General features: G+C 43.7%; 9 protein-coding genes across 15 annotated transcripts; 1 reads left to right on the top strand and 8 right to left on the bottom strand.

Moving 5' to 3' along the window:
* Positions 1-667: 667 nt before the first annotated feature.
* Positions 668-5,200, top strand: RB195_005954 (uncharacterized protein; the record flags this gene model as incomplete). 3 transcript variants are annotated; one of them, XM_064178777.1, is made up of 5 exons in its annotated part: positions 668-859; positions 1,839-1,922; positions 1,991-2,061; positions 4,511-4,580; positions 5,030-5,200. In XM_064178777.1, 5 exons carry the CDS (start codon positions 668-670, stop codon positions 5,198-5,200), a joined length of 588 nt encoding a protein of 195 aa, XP_064035789.1. The 3 variants fall into 3 exon arrangements, with proteins under 3 accessions (XP_064035789.1, XP_064035791.1, XP_064035790.1); XM_064178779.1 differs by lacking the exons at positions 4,511-4,580; positions 5,030-5,200 and having other exon boundaries at positions 1,991-2,134; XM_064178778.1 differs by lacking the exons at positions 668-859; positions 1,839-1,922; positions 1,991-2,061; positions 4,511-4,580 and adding an exon at positions 4,796-4,915.
* A 3,132-nt stretch (positions 5,201-8,332) lies between these two features.
* Positions 8,333-9,540, bottom strand: RB195_005953 (uncharacterized protein; the record flags this gene model as incomplete). The annotated part of the gene is made up of 2 exons (XM_064178775.1): positions 8,333-8,538; positions 9,471-9,540. The coding sequence occupies 2 exons, from the start codon at positions 9,538-9,540 to the stop codon at positions 8,333-8,335; spliced, it is 276 nt and encodes a 91-aa protein (XP_064035788.1).
* Positions 9,541-9,938: 398 nt separating this feature from the next.
* Positions 9,939-10,235, bottom strand: RB195_005952 (uncharacterized protein; the record flags this gene model as incomplete). Its single annotated transcript, XM_064178774.1, has 1 exon — positions 9,939-10,235. The coding sequence occupies one exon, from the start codon at positions 10,233-10,235 to the stop codon at positions 9,939-9,941; it is 297 nt and encodes a 98-aa protein (XP_064035787.1).
* A 14-nt stretch (positions 10,236-10,249) lies between these two features.
* On the bottom strand, positions 10,250-10,477 carry RB195_005951 (uncharacterized protein; the record flags this gene model as incomplete). Its single annotated transcript, XM_064178773.1, has 1 exon — positions 10,250-10,477. One exon carries the CDS (start codon positions 10,475-10,477, stop codon positions 10,250-10,252), a length of 228 nt encoding a protein of 75 aa, XP_064035786.1.
* Positions 10,478-13,378: 2,901 nt separating this feature from the next.
* Positions 13,379-15,921, bottom strand: RB195_005950 (uncharacterized protein; the record flags this gene model as incomplete). Of its 2 annotated transcripts, none has more annotated exons than XM_064178772.1 (3): positions 13,379-13,517; positions 13,583-13,710; positions 15,682-15,921. In XM_064178772.1, 3 exons carry the CDS (start codon positions 15,919-15,921, stop codon positions 13,379-13,381), a joined length of 507 nt encoding a protein of 168 aa, XP_064035784.1. The 2 variants fall into 2 exon arrangements, with proteins under 2 accessions (XP_064035784.1, XP_064035785.1); XM_064178771.1 differs by having other exon boundaries at positions 15,665-15,727.
* Positions 15,922-16,058: 137 nt separating this feature from the next.
* Positions 16,059-16,565, bottom strand: RB195_005949 (uncharacterized protein; the record flags this gene model as incomplete). The annotated part of the gene is made up of 1 exon (XM_064178770.1): positions 16,059-16,565. The coding sequence occupies one exon, from the start codon at positions 16,563-16,565 to the stop codon at positions 16,059-16,061; it is 507 nt and encodes a 168-aa protein (XP_064035783.1).
* A 38-nt stretch (positions 16,566-16,603) lies between these two features.
* On the bottom strand, positions 16,604-18,514 carry RB195_005948 (uncharacterized protein; the record flags this gene model as incomplete). 2 transcript variants are annotated; one of them, XM_064178768.1, is made up of 1 exon in its annotated part: positions 16,604-18,514. In XM_064178768.1, the coding sequence occupies one exon, from the start codon at positions 18,512-18,514 to the stop codon at positions 16,604-16,606; it is 1,911 nt and encodes a 636-aa protein (XP_064035781.1). The 2 variants fall into 2 exon arrangements, with proteins under 2 accessions (XP_064035781.1, XP_064035782.1); XM_064178769.1 differs by having other exon boundaries at positions 16,604-16,810.
* Positions 18,515-18,617: 103 nt separating this feature from the next.
* Positions 18,618-18,947, bottom strand: RB195_005947 (uncharacterized protein; the record flags this gene model as incomplete). The annotated part of the gene is made up of 1 exon (XM_064178767.1): positions 18,618-18,947. One exon carries the CDS (start codon positions 18,945-18,947, stop codon positions 18,618-18,620), a length of 330 nt encoding a protein of 109 aa, XP_064035780.1.
* Positions 18,948-19,910: 963 nt separating this feature from the next.
* Positions 19,911-22,854, bottom strand: RB195_005946 (uncharacterized protein; the record flags this gene model as incomplete). 3 transcript variants are annotated; one of them, XM_013440447.2, is made up of 6 exons in its annotated part: positions 19,911-20,066; positions 20,233-20,367; positions 20,423-20,638; positions 20,720-20,855; positions 20,916-21,046; positions 22,612-22,641. In XM_013440447.2, the coding sequence occupies 6 exons, from the start codon at positions 22,639-22,641 to the stop codon at positions 19,911-19,913; spliced, it is 804 nt and encodes a 267-aa protein (XP_013295901.2). The 3 variants fall into 3 exon arrangements, with proteins under 3 accessions (XP_013295901.2, XP_064035779.1, XP_013295902.2); XM_064178766.1 differs by lacking the exon at positions 22,612-22,641 and adding an exon at positions 22,333-22,362; XM_013440448.2 differs by lacking the exons at positions 19,911-20,066; positions 20,233-20,367; positions 20,423-20,638; positions 20,720-20,855; positions 20,916-21,046 and having other exon boundaries at positions 22,597-22,854.
* Between the last annotated feature and the right edge of the window lie 2,591 nt (positions 22,855-25,445).

Genomic DNA, 25,445 nt, shown 5'->3' with positions numbered 1-25,445 from the left:
AATTGCGTCTACATTCAAAAAGATACATATGTGCAGGCGTGCTATGTAAGTCACGAAAACACTTCATCATTTCTCGAAATGATAGGTAGAGGAACCAGAGGATCAAAAGTTCTCGAAGAACTCGTCTATCAACAACTTTCGATAGTTTGTCATTCCATTGAAATCTCTAAGAAATCTTAGATGTAATCATTGTCGCAGCTCTGAACTCTTCTCATGACAACTTTGGCATTCCGCGCAGTAGCTGTCAGCATTTAAGTGTCGCTGCGTCACTGCAGTCAGACACTCGTTTTCTCCTCTCGGCTCCCCAGTCTTGCATCCAACAAGACTGGCCCTTATAATTTATATACCACCAAACATCAACCAAACTTTTCATCCCTCAAAGGTCCAAATAAATTGGTAGCAGACTCACCTAAGCGCACAGGCACGCAAGCGTTCATGAACCTCTACGATTTTTCATTCATTGAGGTCCAGCGCATTGACGTATTTGAAAATGGTCACCCAACGCTGAGCGCTTGATCCTTCTTATCCTTTATAATACTACAATCTTATGTTCCTTGAGTTTCTCTCTCCAAAAAAGCCGTGCCCACTACTGTATCCCATCGATGGAATTGTGTACAAATGTTCACTTTAGTTTTCCAGTACCTTTTAATTTGACACTTTTTTGCAGATGAAGATTATTGTCATCTCAACATTGGTTGTCCTCATTAAATCAGCTCCGAAATGTCAAAGGACGCAACTGTTTTCGTTCGGTGCTAGGTTTAAGTCGACAAGGCTGATAGAACCACCATGGGACGAACATATCGCAGTCTTGAGGAGGCTCGGATCCCCGTTCGAGAGAGAAACTTTCGCGCACGTCATGGTTGGTGTTAATTCTGCTCAAAATTTGACAGCACTCATCACTTTTTGGCCCTATGACAGATCAGACCCATGCTGTTTTTTTTTCTCCTTCCAAAGTTTGCATGATCTGACATAATATTTTTTGGATCTCTGCCTCACCTAAGAACGTTTTTGGATGTCACACACTCTCCAAGGTTTGACAAAATTCGGTTTAGACGTCCACGTTTCTCTTTTTTTTCAAGATGACACAAGTTTGAAGGTGAGACCAGCACAAACTCTAAACAAACTATGAAAATGCTCCTGCAATGTGGATTCATTACCTATTTTTGTTTCCGAAGTGCATTAGAATTTCTAACAGACTAATACTATGACTTCAACCTAAAAATTCTTAAAACGGCTACAACGAAATTATTAAAATAATGCTATGAAAAATCCACTTAAACCGCTTAACAACCACCAACACATTAAAGGCATCGCCCCTTGAATCTGAGGTGGTACGGATTTCAGCTGGAGTATTCGTATACGGGATCGTAGATTATGGAGAGGTGGGTGATTCCATTTCTTGCTAATTGGCTCGGAAAATACGGCTTTGAGCGTTCCGGCGCTACTTTCTACAACGATTTCGATTGGAGCGCGAAAGCCCTGCGTACGCGCCGCATCTTCCGGGCCGTTCTTTACGGCGATTAGGAAGAAGTGGACGGAATCACCCTCCTCCCGATAATCTACGACCCCGTATACGAATGCTCCACCTAAAATCCGTACCACCTCAGATTCGTGAGGTGATGCCTTTAATGTACAAACTACTCTAGTGACTGATTCAGAAATGTCCACATAAATCTTGTATCTGCGCTTTGTGCTTTCTATGTAGAAGTTTTACTTTGTTTTTAGAAAGAAAACTAGCTGGAGAAAAATTGTTTAGTCATCTAAGTTCCCCGAGAACGAACACTTCAGATATCTCACAAAAACTACGTAAGCTTTTGTGCTGAAATGCTCAAATTCAGAGATCACAGGAATTCAAACTGTTAATAGAAGGATATATGCTTACGAATCTTCAACATAAGATGGTGTCATTTTATCATTTAATGGTATGTTTCGCCCTCATTTCTGCTCTCCTCAAATCCTCCTGTGACCATAAATGTGATTTTGATTGCAGGGAAAATCGAAAAACAAGGTGGCACACTTTTTCTACAAAAGATGGCCGAAGGAGCGCATAGTATCAAGAATGTATGTGAAATGGGCCAGAGAATGCAAGATAAAACGTCCTATTGCCGAAAAAAACCATGTTGTTGACAAATAAACAGTTCATAAACAATCATATCGGGTATGGAGGTCTCTTAAAAGATTTCGATAAGTAATTACGTTTGAATAGACGGCCGAAAAACCCAGCACTAATTGAGCCGTTCTTTTTGTCGAGTTGCATTTGACCATCAGGACGTAGACTTGGCACCAAACTGCCGTCTTCCTCGAAAAACACGGTGGAAGTAAGGAGAGAAGTCTGAACTCGCTGACTTTCCAAATAAGCACTCGATTAAATCAGAGAACTTGTTTATCGGTCTTATCTAAATAAGAGGAGAAGTACCTCAGGAAAATATTTTCTAACTTTGAACGTTTTGAACATTGATCCACGCCGGAAAAAATTAGAAGGCGTTAAGTGCACACCTAAACAACTCTAGGGGTAAGGTCCCTAAGGAACTGGAAATATCGGCACCCTAACGAAGGTTAGGCTGTGTAGCCAAACAAAAAAAAAAACAAAACAGGAAAGCCTGCGTTCTTTCGAATTTGCTATGCAGATGATATCGTGCACAATGTTTTATACGAATAGCCACTTTTTAACGTGATAAAATTTGCAGTATGCATAATATTATCTATAAATCTCAATTTACATTAAATCTAGTTTACATTAAATCTTCTAAAGTATGGAAATAAAGATCTGTTGATAGTAAATACATATGAAAAAAAGAGAATATAAAATATGTAGTTAAATAACAGTGGAGAACAATAACAGCTGAATTTTCATCTTTACTCGATATTTTCTCTAGCTATGATAGGGAAGCTAATTGGATCCGGCCAACCTGAGCGACACTGAGCACAGGATGCGTGTTGAAGCAACAATTTACGAACAAACTTGGAGCGAAATTCTCTGTCTTTGGCGTAATATCCAAGGAAATCAGAAAGGACGTGAAAAGAATGCGTCGTGGACAGCACCTGGCAACGCTTTAGCATATCCGCTTACTGATTTTCTGCCCTGAACGTTAGAAATATCGCTGAAGTCCAATAACTTGTATTCATTATAAGCAGACAGTGGAGTGTTCTCAAACATGCCACAAAGAACGCATCACGATTTTCACATCACAGAACGATAGGGAACTAACATTAAACTATAGTAGCTGTAGCAAAGTAACTTCCAAAAAATGTATGGCAAAACAATCTTTCTTTTCACCCTCTCTTCCTTTTCTTTCTCTCGTTCTTCCTTTTTCACTTGCTCCTTATCACTCTATCCTCTTCTCCATTCACTATCTTTACTTTTTATAGATGCTGCACATTGCTGTTTCTTCTTCCAACTCAATTAAAACGAAGCAACACAGCCTAATTGTAGTTGAACAATGCCGAGTGAAAAGAGTAGTGTGATTTAAAAAAAGCAAAACACTTCTGAAGTAGCGATTGCGATGAAACACAAACAAACCGCCTGTTACATGGGCTGTAGCGAAAGTCAATGTTACGAGTCACATGGAAGTGAGACGAGGTACCAGAAAATTCAAGTCAGATCGTAGTTTGATCAGAGTAGACTTCGAAACCAGCTCTTGCTTGGCCTGCCCAGTATGGGAAGTATACTAAAAATAATGGTAACTTCCGAATACGAGCCCTCCATCAACATCACATAGTGAAGGAAGGGAAAATCATCAAAATATTCCCGAACACTTAGCTGCAAAGGGCAGGCATTTTTCAGCCAAGTTGTATTCTATCTCATTCAAAGCAATGATTAATGAAATGAACAGTTTAGAGAATTGACCAGGTTTATTCCTTCCAATAAAAACAACAACAGCCTCGCTGTACTGTTGTCTGCCACTCGCTTCGGTCATGAGAACTCTCTTTCCATAAAGAAAGATCATCGGGAATCATGGGAATCGTACAAGGCACGATTCGCGCAGAGATCGACCACATACTCACCAACCGGAAGTGCTGTCTACTTGACTTCTCGGTAGTAAAAACCTTCTCTAGTGATTCTGATCACCGCCTCCTTCGCGCGAAAAGAGCATGTGCTGTCGGCAGCGAAGAAAGAAAGAAATCGTATATGACGATTGCATAATCGAGGATTTTTTATCCCAAAGTGACTGGCATGTCGATGAGGACCCAAACGTGGGCTACGACCTGCTGCTCAGAGGATTCCGAGATTATGTGAACGTGCTTCGAGGCCGCGCACGACGGACTTAAATCCTGAATTTCGAAGACCACCAAGAAATTGTTGGAAAGAAGAAGGACTTTGAGGGTCGATCCGAATGCACTGCACATGGAGTGGTTAGCAGCAAGCACTAGCTGCAGAAAACTTTTGGAAGAGGACCATCCTAAACACAGGCAGAATATTCTGGAAACAGCGCAAAGAAGATCAATTCTAAAGTAGTGGCCCACGGATTTCCGCAAATATCATATTCCGTTAGCAGGTTACTTTCTTCAGGATGGTGGTTCATGGGCTGCACGTAATTCTAGCGGCGAACTACCGTCCGAAATGCCAATCAAGAACAAGAGTAAGCTAGATTCCATCAAGTTTTAGCTGCGTTGACCACATATAGACCGTATCGAGGGTCAGAGGTTTGCCGCGAATACCTCCTGCCCTTGTCCCAACGTCGTCGACTATGAGAAAGCTTTCGACAGCGTAGAGACGAATTCAATACTGTCAGCGATAGTCGATCAAGCTGAGCGAAAGTCGACGCGTCATATGTGAGGACATTAGCCAACTATTATGATCGATGCGCCACTACGGTACAACTTTTCCACCATCTTCACCATACCCACTGGATATTGGAAAAGGAAAATTGGAAATCCAGTACGACGAGGCGATACTGTGTCCCCGACGCTGTTCGTGGGTGCATTACAATGAGCAATGAAGTCTTTTCCTTGAGGAGAAAGGGGCGTACGTGTTGACGAAAGATTCCTCTCAAGCCTTCGCTTTGCCGACGACATCGTTCCTTTCTAGAAAAGTATCAATGAAGAGGAGACGACGCTCAAGGATTTGAACGAAGCAGATGAGGAAACAGGATTGCAAATAAACCGAAAGAAGAAACAGTTCATGAAGAACGTCTTCTTCGAGGAGGAGTGCAACTTGAAGGCCCCAGATCGTGGAAACTTCGTCGTACGTCTACCTTGAATGTTCTATGTGTATGGAAAACGATTAAAAAGGAGAAGTGAACAGAAAGATGAGAACAGCGTGGGCAGCATTTCACCTGTCAGGGAGGATCAACTGATAGACTCAAACCTCTGTGCCCATCTGTTTGACTCCACAACTCTTCTGCGTTCTGTTACGCAGTGAAGACTTAGGCAGACACTGTTCCCACGTCTAGGAAGCTACTTACTACCCAAAGAGCCCTTGAGAGATGTCTTTCGAAGTCTAACCGGGGCACACAACACCTAGCCTCTCCGACTTAAAAGCAATGACCCGCTTTCGCGACTCAGCGGAATATATATCGAGGCAAAGCATAGATGGGCCGGTCACATTTTGAGAAGAATCGCCGATGTACTAAAAGAACGCTAGAGCGGCTCCAAGAAATGCTGAACTCCCTCGAAGGAGGCCGCCAACGAGATGGGGTGGTGTGCTCGCCATTCGAATAGACCTCTGTGCTGTTAAGAGCTCAGTGGATACGGCTCGAGGACCTCGTCAACTTCACTCACGAATTTTGAGAATATCTTGGATGATAATGACGAAGGAACCAAAAGAGTGAAAAAGATGCTGGAGCCCGCACGCCCAGTGAAGACGGGCCATCTAAGTATCTAAATAAGTAAAGTGAGTAACTACTTTCTGTGCTGTATCAGAAAGTTAACCTTAGGAAAAGCTAGAAGACCAGTGCTTTACGGTGCTTCACGAGCTTCACGATCTCTTACCATAAAACAAACGAAGAGAATATCACAATAAACCGTAATCCAAGAAAGAAAGGAAGAATGGTCTCCAAATTTTAAACTGTGTAAGGGATGAAAGTGGAATTTGGGGTTTTTGATCCTTATCATGCAGCTAACGACGATTACCTCAGGTAAGTGCATAGGTAACATCTTTTACTATCCTTTTCAGATTTCTTCTCTTTTTCCGTTCGCTCTTGCATTGCTTTCCTTATTTAAAGGCAGCATACTTCGAATCTGACGGGTGAGGAAAGCTAGAGATGGGGCTGTAGATTGCGGGATCAAGGAAGGTCCCGCCCCTCCGTCTCGCATCGTCCTAGAAAAGCGTGGAAATCGCTTTAGTTCCCACGAAGAACGTTGGAACTCTCCTCTGTGTATACGTTCTGGTCGTCTAGCGACCTATTCCTTAATTTCACTTGAATAGGAAATCGAGGACAACTCACTGGCTTTCGACGGCTGCGCAGCTGGATGCGGCGCGTGTACAAGGGTGGCGTGTTGCAACTAAAATCGTCGTGAAAAAAGGAGTTTTTGACGCTGTCTCTTACGAAGATCAGGGAGAGATGAGCGGAACCACCCTTGATCTCGCATTTTACAACCTCATTTCTAGCTTGTCCAGTGGTTTTCTCACTGCGTCAGAGTCGTTGTATTGTGCCTTTAATTTAATTTTCATTTTCTTCCATCTTTTGCATCATCTCTGTCCTACTTGTCTTGTTTCTCCACTATACTTTTATTGTTTCTCTGTCTTATTGTTTTCCCTTATTCTCTTATCATGACTGTGATCATTTTATCTTGTTCCTCTGTCTTTTAAAGTTGTATTTTTGTGTCCTTTCTAGGTTTTATGTCTATTTTAGGTTCTAGCCTCAATTTCTTTGTTTTCTTCACTCTTTCTTCTTAACGTTGTTCTAGAAGCAAGTAATTTTTTCAGGACTTTTCTCAATGGTAAGTGTTGAGAGTTCCAATTATATCCAATCGAAAGAGCACATCCTCACTTGATGATGATTGATGCCCAGATATAATAACAGAGATCACATTGAGGCGAGTAATAGAAGAACGAAAAAAGCGCGGATCCGCGTTTTCTTGTTTTTTTTTTAGAAGAATTATCGTGCCTACTGTAGCGTTTTCAGACTTTACTTGGAGTTTCAACTCGCAAATATTTTTTGAAATATAATACTAAAAAACATTTGAAGTTTCAATTCTTAAATATTTTCTAAAATATAATACTAAAAAACTAAATCTTTGGTGTCTTTGGAAGAGCAGTTTTCTGCTATTGTTCAACTAGTTGGAGAAACAGAAAGGGAAACCAAATTCTCTTCATAATCGTTGTACTTGTACCAAGTACAACTTTGTACCTCGTCCTCCGTTGTACCATTTCGAATTTCGCGGCGCATTAGGATGCCCGCAGAGTCCAAAGCCGCGCGGGCGCTGTTTGGCAGCTCTGCGGTTTTGGTGGTTATTGCGCGCACGCTGTTGTGGAGCGCGAAATTCTCCCGGATCTTGCGAAATTCAAATGCCATCGGCTTTAGTAAAAATATACTTCCCACGATTCTTTCTTGGATTCATAAGGTTCTCATTTTCGAGGGAAGGTATGCAGGTCGGAAAATATGGAGTACGGCGGACTGTCTGAAGCGTCGGACCCTTTTTTCTGTTTATATCTGGACGACTGGTTGAAGATCTTAACCACATTGTTAATGAAAAGGGGATCAAAAGTGAACGAAGAAGAGACTCTTATTGTTTGGGGATTTAAATAGACTCATTTGACTTTGCATCGTTCAATACAATCCGGAATTGCAACACTGTTGCTCGTTGCACTTTTCATTAGTTTTTCTTATGTATTACACAGAAAGAATCATGTAGAATTATCAAATTCCTTTACCGTCACTTTCATCGTTTGTTTTAGTCTTACAGTACCACTAAGGTTTAGGTTTGTAAAGATTTAATTTCTGTCTCATTTTTTTGTGTATTTATGCACGATTGCTATCTTTCATAGTGTAGTACTAAGAAAATTCCTTTTCGCCTATTTAATGGTTAATTCTGGTTTTGGGGCATTTGCTTAAAGACTTCAGTTTGTACTACTTGGATTTCCTCCTAACTCTTTTGTGTAGCTGCGCACAATTAGCCATCTCCACAACACAAAACACTTGGCAGAGATTAAATCCTCGCTAGCTAAGATCTTAGCGAAACACTCTTTTCAAAACAAAAGGTAAAATTAATGGAAGAAGATTTTGCTAGTACTACGTAACAATATTTATCTAGCATCAAAAAAAATTAACAAAAGCGATCCAGGGCGCTTTTTGCTTACTGTAGAGACGAGTCAGTGCATCCCTTCACTGAAGGCGCGTCGCGTCAGTACGATTTCAAACAAAAGGTAATCACTTGAAGCCGACTGCAGCTATTTTAGGGTCAAAACAACAGGAAGCACGGTGCGATTGCGTACGCGGCTTCTCTCGAGGCGGTGCGGTGCAGCGTCGCGGTAACGAGCCTTGCTGGCACCACCCATCGCTACTTTTCGCGATGGTCCCATCTCGACTCCAACCGCTACCTCCACTGCGCTGCTCAAAGCACAACTGAACCGTGGTTCATGTCGTTTTAACCCTACTAAAATGACTATGCGTGCTCTACATGCAAAGTACTGATTTCAACCAAAGTGCTGGTTCGTTCATGGATTGTGTCACACTAATGCACTGCAGTCGTATCCTAGACGCGCCAAAGCCTAGCCGCCTGGGACTTTTGGAATCTTGATCATAATAATAATGTAATAGAATACCGATTCTATCGATTCCTTGACATTGACTTTTGTGCACTTTCTACCTAGTGTTAGCAAATAAAGTTCTAAAAACTAAAACAACATTCGAGGTTGGGACATCGTTCAAGTAGGATCAAAACGACACATGGCACGGTACAGCTGCATAAGCGGCTGCGCTCGAAGCGGCGCGGTTAAGATCGAGGAAGGCCCCTTGCTACCAGCATTAGTACCTGTGGATCATGATGGTTGAACACCTACACATCTCGAGCGAGCGCGGCCACTTACGCATTTGCATAGTGTTTCATGTCGTTTTGACGCTACTACAACTCCATTCGGACTGCAGATATGAATCAGCCACAAAAGTCAACTCACCACATCGCTTAAAGCATAACTGCTTTCACCAAGCTTCAGGTGTTTTCACAAGACTATAACTGTCCACTTATCGACTTCTTACATCTGTTTTGTTTTTCAAGGTTAGGGAAACTATTAAACCTCTTTTGCCACTCCCTTTAACTGAGCCGGTAATTCTGCCCGAACGTGTTATGAATTTTCTTGAACAACTTAATGATTTTGCCTCATTAAATTGTTCAAGAAAATTCATAAGACCTTCACTTCCATTATTTCCAAAAATGTATGAAGTTTTTTGCAGTCTGGGGAACACCATAGTTTTTCGAAGATGGTATCAAAACAGCCCGCAATTTTTGGACAAACATAGTCAAGAGGTTTTCGTTAATAATTTTCGGAAGCTGGGAATTGTGGTTTTTAAAAGAAGAGTTTTACTTACTTGACTTGACCGGCGGCCGGGTGTTACGGCCTAACGCGGGTATGTCGTCCTTGAACATATCCGAGCCCATCCTGTTCGATCTTCAGCTAGAGATTGCACAGAATCTACTCATCCGTCGCTGTATCATAAGCGGCGGAATTTCACGTCTAGTCTGAACTGCCCACCAACGAAAAGCATCCTCAGATCTTCCTTCACCACCACCTTTCCCCCCCCCCCCCCCCCAGAACGTTCATTTATGACCAGAAGGCCTCTTCCAATTAGGATCTAGAAGGATCCTTAGGACAACTTTGACAAAACGATCAGACGGTCTCCTCATAACGTGGCCAAAGAAGCGGAGACGGTTTTCCATGACTACTTTAGAAGGCCGGGCAGATATTGACGTTTTTCACGTGTCAGCGTTCGTTCGTTATGGCATAAAACGGTCAAAAGTAGCCTACCAGTCGTCTAAACAGTTTTCTCTCTACGCAATCAAGCTTCTCCATCACTGTCGCCGGCGCTGCCCAAGTCTCCGATCTGTACAATGTGATAGGTCGAATTGCGGATAGGAAGACTTGTAGCTTGACTTGTAGCGATGGAGGTCGACCACAGGCACTTGGTCAGTGAGTTGAATGCCGAGTTAGCTCCAGCAAATCTTTGCTGAATATCTCTCTCGTAGTTGCCATCGTTTTTCAGCATACAGCCCAAATAACAGAACTCATCCACGAGTTCGATAGGTTGTCCGTCCACCCTGATTCCCGTCTCCTCGAGACCCTCAACTGCTTGCATTTATCATGGCGGAGTCACAGTCCGTATGCTGAAGCTAATTTCGATACAAGGTTCACAACATGTTGTAACTTCGCACTGCTAGAAGCGAATGTTACTACATCGTTAGCGTACTCGAGATCCACCGAGGGACGTGCGGAACGTGCTAAAATGACATCAGTGGGACACTGCTCAACTGTTCTCCGCATTATGTCATCGATGGCAAAATTGAACAGATAGGGTGTCGCCACGGCTTCTTGTCTCATATTCCACTTCGAACGGTGTAGTACATCCAGCTGGTGTTCGGACCGCAGCAGTTGTTCTTCTATTCATTATGTTTATTAGGCGTATGAATTTTTCTGGAACTCCATCGGCGCGAAGCGCATTGAGTAGACTTCCTCGGTGAGGAGAGTCGAGGAGAGAAAGCCGGCTTGTTCGTCACGGGTCGTTTCTTCGCGATGTCGGATTAGTCGATCTAGGATGATCCGCTCCAACACCTTGCACATTGCACGCTGCAGTGATATTTCTCGGTAATCACCGGGTTCCGCAACGAATAGCTTCTTGTGGAGAGGAGTTATAATAACGGGTCTTCACGATTCAGGAAGCCTTTCGCAAATCCATATTGAACGAATGATCTTCGTCATCTCGCAAATCCCAGGAGGAAGAGATTTCAGCATCTCTGCACTAACTCCATCGCCTCCGCCAGATTTTCCATTCTTCATTTTTGGAATACAGACTAGCCCCTCGACTCCGTCGGTGACTCTTCGCTGACCGTGATGTATGTCTGTCTTTGGGCGTGTACGAGTTCAAGGACTGACGGCGCTTATTGGTTCAGCAAAGTGCTTGAATGTCCGCAGATGCAAATAGTGTGTAAACTCTGCAAACTCGGTGCAAAGTCGGGACCGTTTTCTTTTCAGCATCCTGCATGCATTAGGTGAAAGAGTTAGCGTTGTTCCCTCGTTTATTGGTCCACTGATCGACATTCGATGGAGGAACTTCTTTCTGCATTCCTCGTTTTTCAGACCTGCCAAATCGAACTTCGGTTGATGTTGAGCTCCCCGATACCTTTTCTGGAACTGTACCATTAAGCTGAGAAGAACTGGGCGGTGTGTCGGAATCGAATGCGACGTCCCAGACAGCTCTGGATTTTCGGATATCTTACAAAAATATGTTCTTCATTAGAACGTAATCTAGGTGAAGCGTAAGAGTCGGCATCTTCCGTTTTCGCTACTCTTCTGACGTTAACGGTGTTGTCCTTCGCCGGTGAGCTGGTGACGTCAATGATTCATCTTAAACGTGGATGCATTGATGAGATTCGTCTGTTCGCAAGGTCATTCAGGCGATTTCAGTTGTCCTATGTCTGATCTATGTGAGAGAGCCATTTTTCCAAGCACATCGGATTGTTGTTCAGGTCCCTTCTTTGCATTTGCGTCAATTCCGACAATTACCGCCTGCTGGTTTGGTATCTTTGATACCAACGTATTGAGTTCATCATAAAACGCGTTCTTATTGTGGTCCTCTGCTGTCTCCGCAAGACATCAGGGATGCGGGTCGGAACAGGGATCCAGATTTCGAGTCTTCTGCGATCCCGCAATCGTACAAATTCACATCTTGACGACGTTGATCCAAACTCCTCCACCAGGTTGTATAATCGTATAAAAGAAAATTTTACTTGGTATTATGCTTGTAGGATGCGTGACTGATAGATGGTTCGCAGTAGGAATGGGGATGGCTCGTGGGTGGAGAAGCAGCAACTTGATTGGTCCGTTGCAGGGGTCGTACATAGTACTTTAGGCTTGTACAATACCGTAGGTGGTAGGTAGATTGCAGTGCACTGACACGAGCTACACCGGCAGCTGCACCGTGCTGTATGTCGGTTTGATCCTACTTGAACGATGTCCCAACCTCGAGTGTTGTTTTAGTTTTCAGAACTTTATTTGCTAACACTAGGCAGAAAGTGCGCAAAAGTCAATGTCAAGGAATAGATAGAACCGGTATTCTATTACATTATTACAATCGAAAATCCAAAGGTCGCAGACGGCTAGGTTTTGGCACGTCTGGAGTACGAGTACAGTGCATTAGCCTGATACAATCCATAAACGAACCAGCGCTTTGGATGAAATCAGTAGTTTGCATATAGAGCACGCATAGTCATTTTAGTAGAGTCAAAACGACATGAACCACGGTTCAGTTGTGCTCTAAGCGGCGCAGTGGAAATGGCGGTTGGAATCGAGATGCGAATCGCGAAGTGCAGCAATGAACGGTAGTGGCAGGGGTAATCACTTGATCCCAACCGTTACGCTTCACTGCTTTGAGTTCAGTTGCTTACGCAAGTGCACCGTGCTTCACGTCGTTTTGGTCCGACTATGCACTAATACAAAGTCTCCACCTTGTATTGTAGATCACAAGTGCTCCAAGAATCCCTCAATTTTCTAACTCTACGAGAAATAAGATTCTAGTTGGGTCCAAACGACATGAAGCACTGTGCATTTGCGTACGCGCTCGAAACGCTGCTGTGGAGACAGCAGTTGGAACAAAGGTGGGACCATCGAAAACTGCAGCGGTGGATGGTGCCAGCAAGAGTTCCAGTGCGCTCGTAATCGCGACGCTCCACATCGAAAGAAGCCGCAGCCTGCTTCATGTTGTTTTGACCCTAAAACAGCTGCTGTCGGCGTCGAGTGGGTTGTATCGTACTGAAGCGACGCGTCTTCAGTGACGGAATGCACTGACTCGCCTCTACAGTAAGCAAAAAGCGCCTTGGATCAATTTTCTTCATTTTTTTTAGTATGTGGTAGATAAATATTGTTATGTTGTACTAGCGAAATCTTTCATTAATTTTGACATCTTCCTAGACTACAAACACCGTCACAGTTTCTACAATTTTCTGCGACGAGCCCACAAAGATCAGAGCGGAACTTCTGCTCAACGCAGTTCCTGCTCTGTACTACCTATCCTATATTGCAGCAACACAACATACATAATGGGCAATGTTGGTGACAAAGTAACGACGTGTCGTTTTCCCTCAGTATCCACCTATCTTATATTTTGAACAGTTGCATACATCGGTTATGTTTCAAATTTATTCAACAGATGTTTATAGTTAACAACTTACTGAGCAAGATCCTTCAAAAAAACTATTGAAACAAATGTACATAGAAAACAACTCGTCACTCTAGACTTATTGCATCCACCAAATCGCAAAAGTCACTACCTATCCGAATCAGAACCAAAATATCTTCTTTGTTACGAATTACAGTATGAAATCCAGCCATAGTGTCACCTTCCCACCATTCTCGGATAGACGGTCTGAAAGTCAGCAGCTGTTCGTGCGGCTCACTTTAATGTCATTATTACCAAAAGGAGCAGCTTACATTTTTAGCGCATCATCCCGAGAAATAATGTTTGAGGGGTCTATACCTTCAAGAACCACACTGTGGCTAAGAGGTTGCGTCTTTCTCAGCGATACAAGCTCGATCTTACGTTTACCTTCAAGCCACTGCTGAAAGGAAACGAAATCGTAAAAACCTCAAGTATAACAAATAACTTGAAAACATTTCTTTAAAATCAGTGAATAATATTAGGTTGGTGCAAAATTAATTTCACTTTCGAGGTATGTGCAAATAAAACAATTTTTTATCCCAAATTATTTCATCTCAAGGCAGACAACACATACCGTTTTGTAGGTTTTTTCTGCTCCTTCAAATATATATTTAGCTGTCGCTCTAATTTTTTCAGCGGCCTTTTCCGACCGACGTGACTATCGAGTCTTACTAGCTTTCCGAATTTAAACTGGTACACTAAGCGGCAGAAGCATCTCGTGACCTTGGCGGAGCTTTTGGGTCAGACTGTCCTTGCGAACGGACAGTGGAGCTCTCATTTAAAAAATTCGCTCCTAGCGATTTTGATCTCGAAGGAAAACCAGGTCGCGGTCGCAGGTCGTCGTTTGATAATGAAGATCTGGAGAGAGCCGTGGAAGCAAATCCGGAGACTAACAAACGGAAGTTAGCAGAAGACCTGGGCGGTGCATCACAATACAGCAGTTAGACATTTGGCGGAAATTGGCTAGGTGAAAATGTCACGAAAAGTGGGTTCTTTAAGATAATAGGAAACGTGGATTTGTGTGGATAGATGAAGATGCTCCTCCAAACACTTTTCCTGACCCCGGTCTTCACCCCAAAAAGTCATGCTTACAGTTTGATGATGCTACAATTTCATGCAAGGAGGCCAGAAATTACAGCAGATTTCTTCTGCTGTGATTTAGAGCATATATGTGAAAAGTTGCAAAAATTGTGGCCGGTGAACAGAGGAGGGCCGATTCTGCTGTAAGACAACGCAAGGCCACATACCGCACAAATAACCCGGCAAAAATTAACCCATTTGGGTTCTCCCTCACTCAACGTATTCCCCAGACGTTTCCCCAACAAATCATCGCTTTTTTCGAGCTCTTGATTCACATTTGTGTCAGCGACAGTTCACTAATTCAGACGATGTTGAAAGTGCTTTCCATAATTTTGTTGATTCCTGTAATTTCATTTTTTATATTAAAGGCTTAAGTTTATTAGAATTTCCCTGGAAAAGATATGTGGATCCTGATACATTTTATTCCGATTAATAGAGTTGGGTTTAAGCTGAGTTATAGCAATTTGAAGCATGCGGTCCGTTTAAGAAATTAATTACGCCCCAGCCTAATAACCTAATAAATAAAACAACGGTCAGAGAGTATCAAAGCATTACATTGAGTGGTGCATTTGATATATTTTCCAAAATGAAGTCGGCGCCGAACGCGTTTAACCGCATTACTTTTGATTGGAGAATAGAGGAGAGGAAAGGAAGTGCTCGCAAGCGCTGAGAGAAAGAGAGAGAGCGCGTTGAGCGCCGCAGACGCGTTGCGCTCGTCCGGCTGCACACGTTCAAGAGTGATCATATCTACAGCGCTTAATGGCCTTTTTCTCTCCCTCTCTTCCCCTCTTAATCTCATCTTTGCCAACTCCAGGAATAGCATTACGTAGAAAAGTCTCACCAAATTTAACAATACCTTGAGAATGAAAATTCTAACTGGAATGACGTTTTAGTGATCTTTTTTCAGTGAAAAAACCCAAAAATTCCCCTCGATTACTACCGCATCAAATAAGGAGTTATTCATGACTCTTTTGTTGTAACTGTAGGTGTATGATGCTAAGTCGCCGTTCGTAATTCCACAAGAGAATTACACAAGCTACAAACTTGGTCAAAGCTAAAGTGTTTTCGAAAAACGCATTGAAATGTTGCATATCTATGCACAGTAATAGACTGTTTTGAGATATCAGCGATGAATTTTGAGCAAGTGTGTTACATTTGCATGAATATTCTCCAGAATTGACTTCTCCTTCTCAGCAACGCGCGACAAGTTCCAGCGAACTGTCTTCTTCTTCTTTTTCATGGTCTTTCACTCCTTCTCGTATAACCTTGATTACCTTGATTACCTTGACACCCGTTGATCTTCGAACTGGTCGAGCGGGCGCCAGTAATTCTTCCATTTGTCCCGATCGCGTGCCAGAGTAGCCCAGTGGTTCCTCCTTTCGCGTGGGACACGAAGAGCATCATATTTTTCTTTCAAGGACTTCGTGAAGAAATCTGACCATCGGGTCGGCGGTCTTCCTGTAGTGCGCTTGATATCGCGGGGAACCCAGTCGCTCACGGCTCTGGTCCAACGGTTGTCATTAAAGCGCATCACGTGTCCGGCACACTTATTGTACTTTCCTTGGCAAACGCGGCGGCGTCGATCGTTGACGTAGGAGAGGACTTCGAATCCTGTCCCTCACTTCCGTGAAACGGGATACTCCTAGCATCAGTCTCTCAATTGCGCGTTCAATGACGCTCACTGCGTTTTCTTCCTGCTTGCGAAATGCCCAGGTTTCCGAAGCATAGGTCGGTGCAGGAAGTACGGTGGTGTTGAAGAGGTGAGCACGGAGCCGGGTGTTCCTGGTCTTCTTTACTACATCCTCGATGCTCTTGTACGCTCCCCAAGCTGCTCGTCTCCTCCTGCCCAGCTCGCGGGCCAGGTCGTTCATTATGTTTAGTTCCCGACCCAAATAAACGTAGCTGGTGCATTCGGATATGTTCGTTCCGTTGAGCGTGAATGGGGCATCCGAGACCCATCCGTTCCGCATGAACATGGTCTTTTGTAGCCAGCCATGTAACATGGTCTTCAGCTGAAGACCGATGCATCCACATGTTTCGTCGAATTCGGTCCGCTTCCGCTTCCGTTTGGCTGATGCTAGGTGTTATCAGTACGATGTCATCAGCAAAGCGCAAATGGTGTAGCTGCCGACCATCAACCTTCACTCCCATGTTGTCCCATTCCAACTTTCGCATTCTCGAGGGTGGCTGCGAATATTTTGGGTGAAATCGTATCACCCTGTCGGACCCTCCCTCTTCACGTCAATGATGATGTTCTTGTAGAATGGCGAAATTCCGGTCGCGAAGTTACTGTACAACTCTCGAAGTACCTTTATGTACTGAGTAGGGACGCCTTGGTTGTCCAAGGCTTCCACGACCGCTTCCGTCTCAATTAAATCAAAGGCCTTCTTCAAGTCGATGAAGGTGAGACAGAGCAGCATCTTGTACTCTCGTGATACCTCGATGAGTTTCGAAACAGTGTGAATGTGGTCAATCGTGCTGAATCCTTTTCGAAACCCTGCTTGCTCGCATGGCTGTCCTTCATCCAGGACTTTTTCAATCCTATTAAGGACCACTCTTGTAAAGAGCTTATAGATGACGGACAGTAGGCAGATTGGACGATAGTTGCCGATGTCATGTGGATCTCCTTTTTTATACAACAACACGGTCTTGTTGGTCTTCCACTGTTTAGGAACCTTGCATTCCGACAGATAACGTGTAAAGAGCCTCGCCAGGGTGTTGGTGAGTACTGGCGGAAGGCTCTTCAGGTGTTCTGGTCTTATTCTGTCGGGACCGGGTGCCGTACGATTTCTTACCGACATGATAGCATGTCGTATTTCGGACGGGAGAACCTCTGGAATGACTTGTCCATCTTCCCTCAGGCGGTGAGGAGGCAAGTGGACATGGCTGTCGAAGAGATCAGAGTAGAAGTCGTAGATGATTTTCTCCATCCCCCTTCTCGACGCAATGGCTGTTCCCTTTGGGTTCCGGAGAGCAGTCATCCTCGTCTTGTGACTGGCGAAGTCCCGACGGGCATAGCGGACGCTTTTCCCCGCCTCTGCAGCTTCAGCCAGCACTTCTGCTCTTCTCTCTTTAAGGTCTTCCTTTATCGCCTCTCTGCAAAGCCTTGCGAGCTCGTACGTGAGTGCTTGGTTCCCTGCGGTTCGTGCTGCTCCACGCTGGCGTATCAGCTCAAGAGCTTCAAGAGACAGGCGTCTCTTGGTGGTTTTAAAACTCTCAGCCTTCTTCGCACAGTCGTGAAGGTGTTCAACGAGCCGGTCACATTCCTCGTCGATGTTGTCCATTGCAGAATCTTCCCAAAAGCCGGCTAACGTAGCGAAGAGATCCCAGTTGATGATAGTCCTGGGATTTCTCCCTCTGAACTTGGCGGCTTTCTCTGCTCTCCTTGTGAAGGAAAATCTGCCTCGAAGGAGGCGATGGTCCGATCCCGTATTGAACTTTGGTACAACAGCGACGTCCGTCAGGCAGAACCTTTTATTGACAATGATGTGGTCTATTTCATTACGGTACCCTCCACCGGGTGACTCCCACGTCCAACGTAGAGAGGAGGGCTTCTGGAATTGCGAGTTCCCATGGATGGTCTTATTCGTCATGATGAACTCTGAAAGCCTCTCTCCCTGCTCATCCCACTGAAGGTCATGTGTTCCGGTGTGAAATTCTCCAGGCGTTCTTCTGGGGCCAACTTTGGCGTTGAAATCACCAATTACGGCCTTATAGAAAGTATGATCTTCTCTGTAGAGCTTCTCTACGTCCATATAGAAAGCTTCGATTTCTTGTTCTTCGTAGCTTGATGTTGGAGCGTAAGCGACGAAGATAGTCAAAGCTGGTATTGGACCACATCTTCTTATCCGCAGACGTCCGATTCGGGTCGTAAGTTGTTCGAAAGAGTCGATGTTCTTTGCCGTTCTCGTGTTGACGAGGACGCGAACTCCACCAACACCTCTACAGTCGCATGTTCCTAAGAACAGTTCTTCTCCAGTTTCATATACGGCGTTGAGAGGGTGACGTCGTCTCGTCTCGGTCAGTCCGATGACGTCGTACTTGATCTTCTTGGCTTGCATCATCAGCTCTTCGATGGCTGCTTCCGATGCAAGCGTACGTGCGTTATAAGTACAGATCGTCATCCTAGTCCTTTTCCGTTTCGGCAGCCTACATGACTCCTGCAACCCCGTCCCACCTGGCGCTACCGTACCAGGCTTTCCTTCGGAATCAGGAGACTCTTTTCTATTACTGTGTTTTGCATAAAATTTTAAAACCCACGGGCAGGTTGCAAGCCTCTAGTCCTATGAGTTTCTGGGAGAACTTCCGCTCTCCCGGAGTGGACATGTGGAGCTTATTTGTTGGAGGCGACTCCAAACCGCCTCCCTTGTACCTCCCAGTCACTTGATTACAGGCTTTTGGCCGAACTGACGTGCGGGATACAAGGTTGTCATGAGTCAGTCCTGGCTCAGCAGAAACAGGGAGTCCATCCCCTGAATCCACCTGCGTCTCTGGGCAAGCACAAGGTCGCTTTTGGTCCGCGATTAGCCCCCTATCCGCCACCCGGGGACGCGCCATGTAGTCTCGCGACTAACCGGCTGTGATCCCTCTAGTGAGGGAGATCCGTGGTCTCGTATAACAACCACGACCAATGAAGTAATTTTCCATTAAATCTGGCGCTATCTTTTCTCCTAGAGCGCCTTTAAAATCTTTGTTTGTGCGAATCTAACTTCTGTCCCGTTACTTCATGTGTAATTGCTGTTAATCTTTCTTTTTTTTTCTTTTTCTTTTTTTCGAAGACAACATCTTATAGCGATTAGATTTCTGCCACCACTTTTCGTGAAATCATGTATATCCAGCATTCTTTTGACAAATATTTTGCGGGTTCACTACGTCTACGACTACAGAAAACGCCAAATATAGTCGGGTCAAAGCGGCATGAAACGCGGTGCAATTGTGTAAGCGGCACGTGGAGATGGCGACTTACATCGACGTGAGACCATCGCGAAATGCAGCGATGAGTTGTGCTACCAAGTCACATAGAAATATATTCAGAGATATTAAATTCTAAAAATTAGTTAGGGTGGGTGGAGGTGGGGGCACTCAACACTGCTTTAATCGAACTGCACCTGGAGAGCAAAGATCGCTTTTAGAGCACAATAGCCGTCCTTAACCGGCAAATACGGATTCCGGGAAAGCAATCTCACAGGCCATTTTCGTTTTTTTTATTAGTTGAGAGTACTATATGATATGACTTAGGTACCTATTCAACTCTAGTAAGCCGGTTTGGAACGTTTGGTGATGATAAAACATTTGTAATTCTAGTTCTGTCTTCCTTTTTTCTCCTAGTACCCTTAGTCTACATGTCATGGATCCTTGGAGACTAATCTTTAGGTTATTGGATTCGGACTGAAACAGCGATTCACTTCCGGTGATGATCAGTCGATTGGTGAACTATCGCTTTCTCAGAAGAAGATACCACTTGACAACTAAGAACAGTTTTTGTGCTCTAACAGTGATTTTTGCGGTCTAAGTGCAGTTTCAGTGAAGTTCGATACGAGCAGTGTTGAGTGCCCCCTCCTCACTTTCACTTGCCCAAGATTCAACTCCTTTAAAATAAAGTCCTGCAGGCGTCCTAACACCGAAGCAAACGGTAGGACTAGTGAAAAAAGACAGGGGCTTTTCCACTAGTCTTACCTGTTGCCAAGGCTTTATTATACGAAGAAGGAGAACTACGAAAAAAAGAAGGGAGTTCCTACGAGCATGTGGCGCTGAATGCATCCACCGTGGACGCCATGCGTCACGCAGAAGCAACACTTTTGTGCCGGCTGTAGGTACACTGCGAATGAGTAATTATACACACCAGAAGTATCCGATTAATGGCTTTGGATGAAATATGGGGAGCTTTCATAGAAAGCTCATCTGCTTGGAGTAAAACGAATTGTTCCTCTGTGACTCCTGTGAGGGCCTCTGTGTCAAATTTTGGTGCTGCTCGGACCTGACGGGAAAAATGCACTTTGTAGTTCTCATCAAAGAAACGATGGAAATATTACCACATCGGAGTCGAAAAACGCAGTATCAATGAAAATATCACCAGGTTCAGGGAATGGGTTACTGTACACATCCAACTTAGTGCCAGGGGATAAAAAACGCAACAAAAGCGGAGGCAGCGCTCGATCTTCTGTTCGAATAAGAAATTCTTCGCATAAAAATTTCCTTGTTGTTGGGTGTTCCTTTAGCACACGTTCGACCTCTGGCCGCATAGGATTCTGTAAAGTCATTTTCCGTCGTAGGCTACTAAAACCACTCAACTTGAAAAAAAATCTGAAAGAAAGGACAACTCAAATTACCATTTCGAATGTTATTTCTTTTGCTTTGATAGATTTTGTAATTTGGAAAAATACACGCGTTGCAGCACAAGCATATGTTTCATCAGTGTACCGTACCCCATTCCTGTCGTATTTCCTTCCTTTCTTTTCTACTAGCCTGAAAACGTGGTCTGATCGTATCCTGATTGTTTAAGAGGGCAACTCTCCTCTTACATACCTTCTCACTGAACATCCTCCGTTCGAATCTTCCACAAAAGATATACGGTATGGTTTATGGGAATTCGGTATACCTTTCTTTTCAGGTGGTATGTAGTAAATATTAAGTTCCACAGAATTTTCTTCTGGATCCTGCCGAAAAATGTTGCGGAAATTACTGCTGTCATTCGTCTGTCGTTGACTCATTACCGCAGTTTGATACAATTCAAAGTTCACTTTATTCTTATTTCAACAATTTTTTCATTCTTCAAGTCTTGAGCTGCTATGTATTTCGAAGGCATCTGCAGCAATCTTTAACACCTCTATTACTAATTCAAAAAGATGCTAGTACTGGCTGCGACGGAAAGGAGTAGCACTTCATGCTGGAGTGACGGATTCGCGAAAAATACTGCTAAAATGCCCATGAACGAGATGGTGAAATACAAATGATAGCGCTTAGGTTTTCCTGGGCGACCGATGCGCGCTTTCGACATAGGCAAGGTTTCGGTGAAGATGGGAACTACGTATCAGCATCCAATCGCTAGGGTTATGCGTAGTACAGCTGAAGCTATAAAGGCTCTCCCAGAGGCTATATAGTGGGTCTAAAAATGCATAGAAGATCCTAATTAGGTCAGAAGAAGCCTGCGCAGTTCTCATAGTTAGAGAGTTGGAGACGTATCGTATCCTATAGGGTATACGTATCCTCACACTGGGTTGGTGTTCATGAATTTTTCTGAGCTACCGTGGCCAAACTACGATCGTGCTTCTTAACGTAGCCCGTGGGAATATCGACAGTATCCTAGTATGCCACTTTCCATTAATCTCTTGCTAATACATGGAGTTTTCTGGTCGAGCGTAAAAATTATGTGAATTCTCGCGGGTGCGCTGAAGAGGTTGAACAATACCTAGCTGAGCTGAATATACTGCTATAGATGCAAAATCCAGTCACTTCAAAACCAATATCTGATCCAAACAGCACAAAGGTATGTGCGCTTTTTTTGCTCCAGAGGAAGCATATCACTAAATTTGCGGTGTTGGGAACTCTCTATGAATGGGTGAAGGTGTGGTTAAAGATAATGTGCGTGACCACAATCAATTTACCTCAGAACAATCCAGAAAAGTCCACCGTATCAAACAGCCTGTGACCCTATCTTCTCAACGATGCGACTTAGCACGAGATAGAACGCGGGCGATTTGGTCGTCCGCCATCGTCCGAAATTCAACTGATATGACTCAAATAAGAAGCAGAAACTGCCTAACATACAAAATCATGAACGCACTGCTGATTGCCAGTGCTCTACTACCCGTGATAAGTTGTATCGCAGGGGAGACGAAAGCTGTTTCACATGTCTTTTTCTGGAAACGTGAAGTTCACGACAGAAGAAACGGGGAGTAATGTGTGATCGCACTCATACCCTTAGCTTGAACTGCACACTTACCTTCACCCATTCGTTGAGATATCCCAACATCTTCGTGATACGGTGGCATTGATCGTTGCTCAAAACATTTCATTATGCTTAGAACAAACCGAATTGAATAAAAAATCGGCATGTGCTGCAGGTGACGTCACCGGACGACCGCAAAGAGCTGATTAAGAAAAGGAAGATGGAGAGAAGAATGTGTGTCAAACAGAGAGGGATCATGCGTTGCGACAGAAGCATCGCGGTGAATAAATACGACGTCAACTCTACCAGAATATGGATTTAACAGCGACGTACATCATCTCGCAGACCGGCGAGGAAGTTCATGTCGAGAAGATAAACACCGTAAGCATCTGTAACCACAGTCGATGCTAGTGCATAGCTTTCCTTGCTGAGGAACATGAAGTTTCTGAGTGTTGGATATGGAAGATTTTGTAGAACAGTGATTTTTATGTGCGGCGGCAGCTCACCCCAACGAATGAATTTGCTTTCAAACACGTCAACATCGAAACACTCCATAGGGTCCGCTTCTTCTTCCATAACTGTAAAGTAAAAAATTCTTTCCACGAAATAATTTCTGAAATTAACCGTTAACGAGTCTGAATTACATCATGAAGTAGTGACTGAAAGAAAAAAAGACAGTTTGACTTTTAAAAAATCATTCCTTACATGTAAACTATGTAGTCGGAGGTACAAAGTTTTATCGGCTCTATACATAGTTTCATATTGCGCATTTCGACTGAAGAAACGTTTATGTCAAAGTTATTTTTAAAAAAAAAGTTCACGAAATCGAAAGGACTATCGATAAATTCGCAATTTTCTCATTCGGTTGTGCAGCAACTGGGCAGAAAGGGTGCAGATGACTGAATCTAGCTTATCTGACCTTGGACCGACTGTGAGGATCTAGTTCATATTTATAGTTCCTCAGCAAAAAGAAAACTCTTCCTCAGCAAATCGAGTTTTTAAGCTCAAGTTTCGATCCTTTCAGAAGATCCACAGCAAAATAATTTCTTTTCCTAAATAAAAAGAGTTCGAGGAATTTATGAGCCGAAAAGAACGGAATCTGACCACATTACTCAACAATTGCTTCTCAATTTTTACAGAAAAGAATCCATTAAAAGAAGAAGATGAATAAAGTATTCGTCTTTAAGATCAAATGTTTCTCACAAATAATACTTGAAAATGTACGAAAAAGGGAAAGAAGTGGAATTTCCACTTAGACCAAGCAGAATGATGTGGAAGGAAAACCAAACTATGTAGTTTGGGCATTTTTGATTTCAACAACACAGATATTTTAACCAGCACCAACCCAATAGCTGCCAAAGGCAGTATTAGATAAAGAAGAGTTTATGGTAAAGGAAAAAAGTCATTATGGCATGAAATAATAAGGGCAGAGTTTTCCTGGACAAAAAAAGATCAGGAGTATCCGCTTCAAAAAAGATATGAAAGCTCATAAATAGAAATCGGATATGGTGAACAGGGGGATATGGGTAGAAATACTTGAAAAAAAGCAAAGGCTGATGGAGAGAGGAAAGAAGAAGGGAAGAAAAATACAATACTACACATGCACCTCACCAATAGAATAATAACATAAGCAATACGTATTTAACGGCTGAGTGACGTCATTCGGATTAATTCCACTTCATGTGGTCTAGAACGATTTTTTTTACTGCTCGGCTTATTATTAAAATAGTTCGTGTTGATGCGAATGTAAACTGTGAACCGTGAGCGAGAGTAAGAGCAGTAGTTATTTGCCCTCCTCTAACTCTATCCGCTGACTCGTCGATGCAAGAGCGCGATTCACTCGGTAAACGTCTGAGAAGGCTGTACTTTTTCTCAAGCGACGTCGCCACCTCATGCCTAGTCATCAGCGGCTCGCAAAACCGTATGCCGGCTTTAGGTCAAGAAAGCAGGTAGATAAGCTGTTTGATTTTGCAATCTTTTCTTTAGAAACCTTCACTCCTAGTATGGAAGAATTACGCACTTTAGGTACGGGGAAAAATTCCTGTGCGTCTCCCTTCACGAAAACGTAAAACGAAATTCTTGCGCAAACTTGCGTCTCGGCGATTTTGGCACATTTTCAGTGGTTAAAATCGGCTCAAAACGACATGAGGACAGTTGTACTGTTTGGCTCGAAGCGGCGCGGAGGAGCGTGGCGGTCAGGATCCAAGAAACCGAAAGCGATGCACACTGCTTGCTTGCACAACGCGATACTCCTGGATCATTGTCCCTATCTTCCCTCATTTTCCATTATCATTGTTTCAACAATGTGGCATCCTTTACGTCTAGCAAGTGCGCGTATCCAAAAAAATGGTTCTCTTCGCAAACGTGGAGAGGATCCTCAATATTTCGAACAGCACCAGAATGATTGGATCACAATTAACTAGATCGAGTGAGTTGCTAGCAGGAAAAACGAAGTGAAAATAAAAGAGAAAGTGATGTGGAAAGTGTTGCTATGAACGACTTGTTTTCAGTACACGCGTCGATCGATCAGCAGTGGGCATGAGTCATACGGCGAGGTTGCGCCGTGAGACATTGACTGTACCCTTCTTTATTAGTCGAGTAATTTTCCGTATTCACTTTTACCTCCCTTCCTATTCAAATTTCAACACATCCTAGAGAAGAATCAACTCTCTCTCTCTCGTTTAAAGGCATCACCCCACGAATCTGAGGTGGTACGGATTTCAGATGGAGTATATATGGGGTCGTGGATTATGGAGAGAGGTGTGATTCCGTCCACTTCTTCCTAATTGCCGTAAAAAACGGCCCGGAAGATGCGCGCGTGCACAGGGCTGGCGCGCTCCAATCGAACTCATTGTAGAAAATAGCGTGCCGGAATGCCCGAAGCCGTATCTTCCTGGCCGTTTTTTACGGCAATTAGGGAGAAATGGACGGGATCACCCCTCTCTTCATAATCTACGGTCCCGTATACGAATGCTCCACGTGAATACCGTACCACCTCAGATTCATGGGGTGATGCCTTTAAGGTTCGCTGGTGGTATATCCACAATCCTCTCGTCATTCTGTGGACCCCCTCGGTGTAGACAACTCCGAACTGCTCTGCTCATATCATCAGATATGTAAGGTAGACAGACTGGAATCTCTTCAGGGTTGACCACCTAGTTGGGTCT

The sequence above is a fragment of the Necator americanus genome, chromosome I, assembly GCF_031761385.1.
Source record: "Necator americanus strain Aroian chromosome I, whole genome shotgun sequence".
Lineage (NCBI taxonomy): Eukaryota > Metazoa > Nematoda > Chromadorea > Rhabditida > Ancylostomatidae > Necator > Necator americanus.
This window is presented reverse-complemented; position numbering and strand designations above follow the sequence as displayed.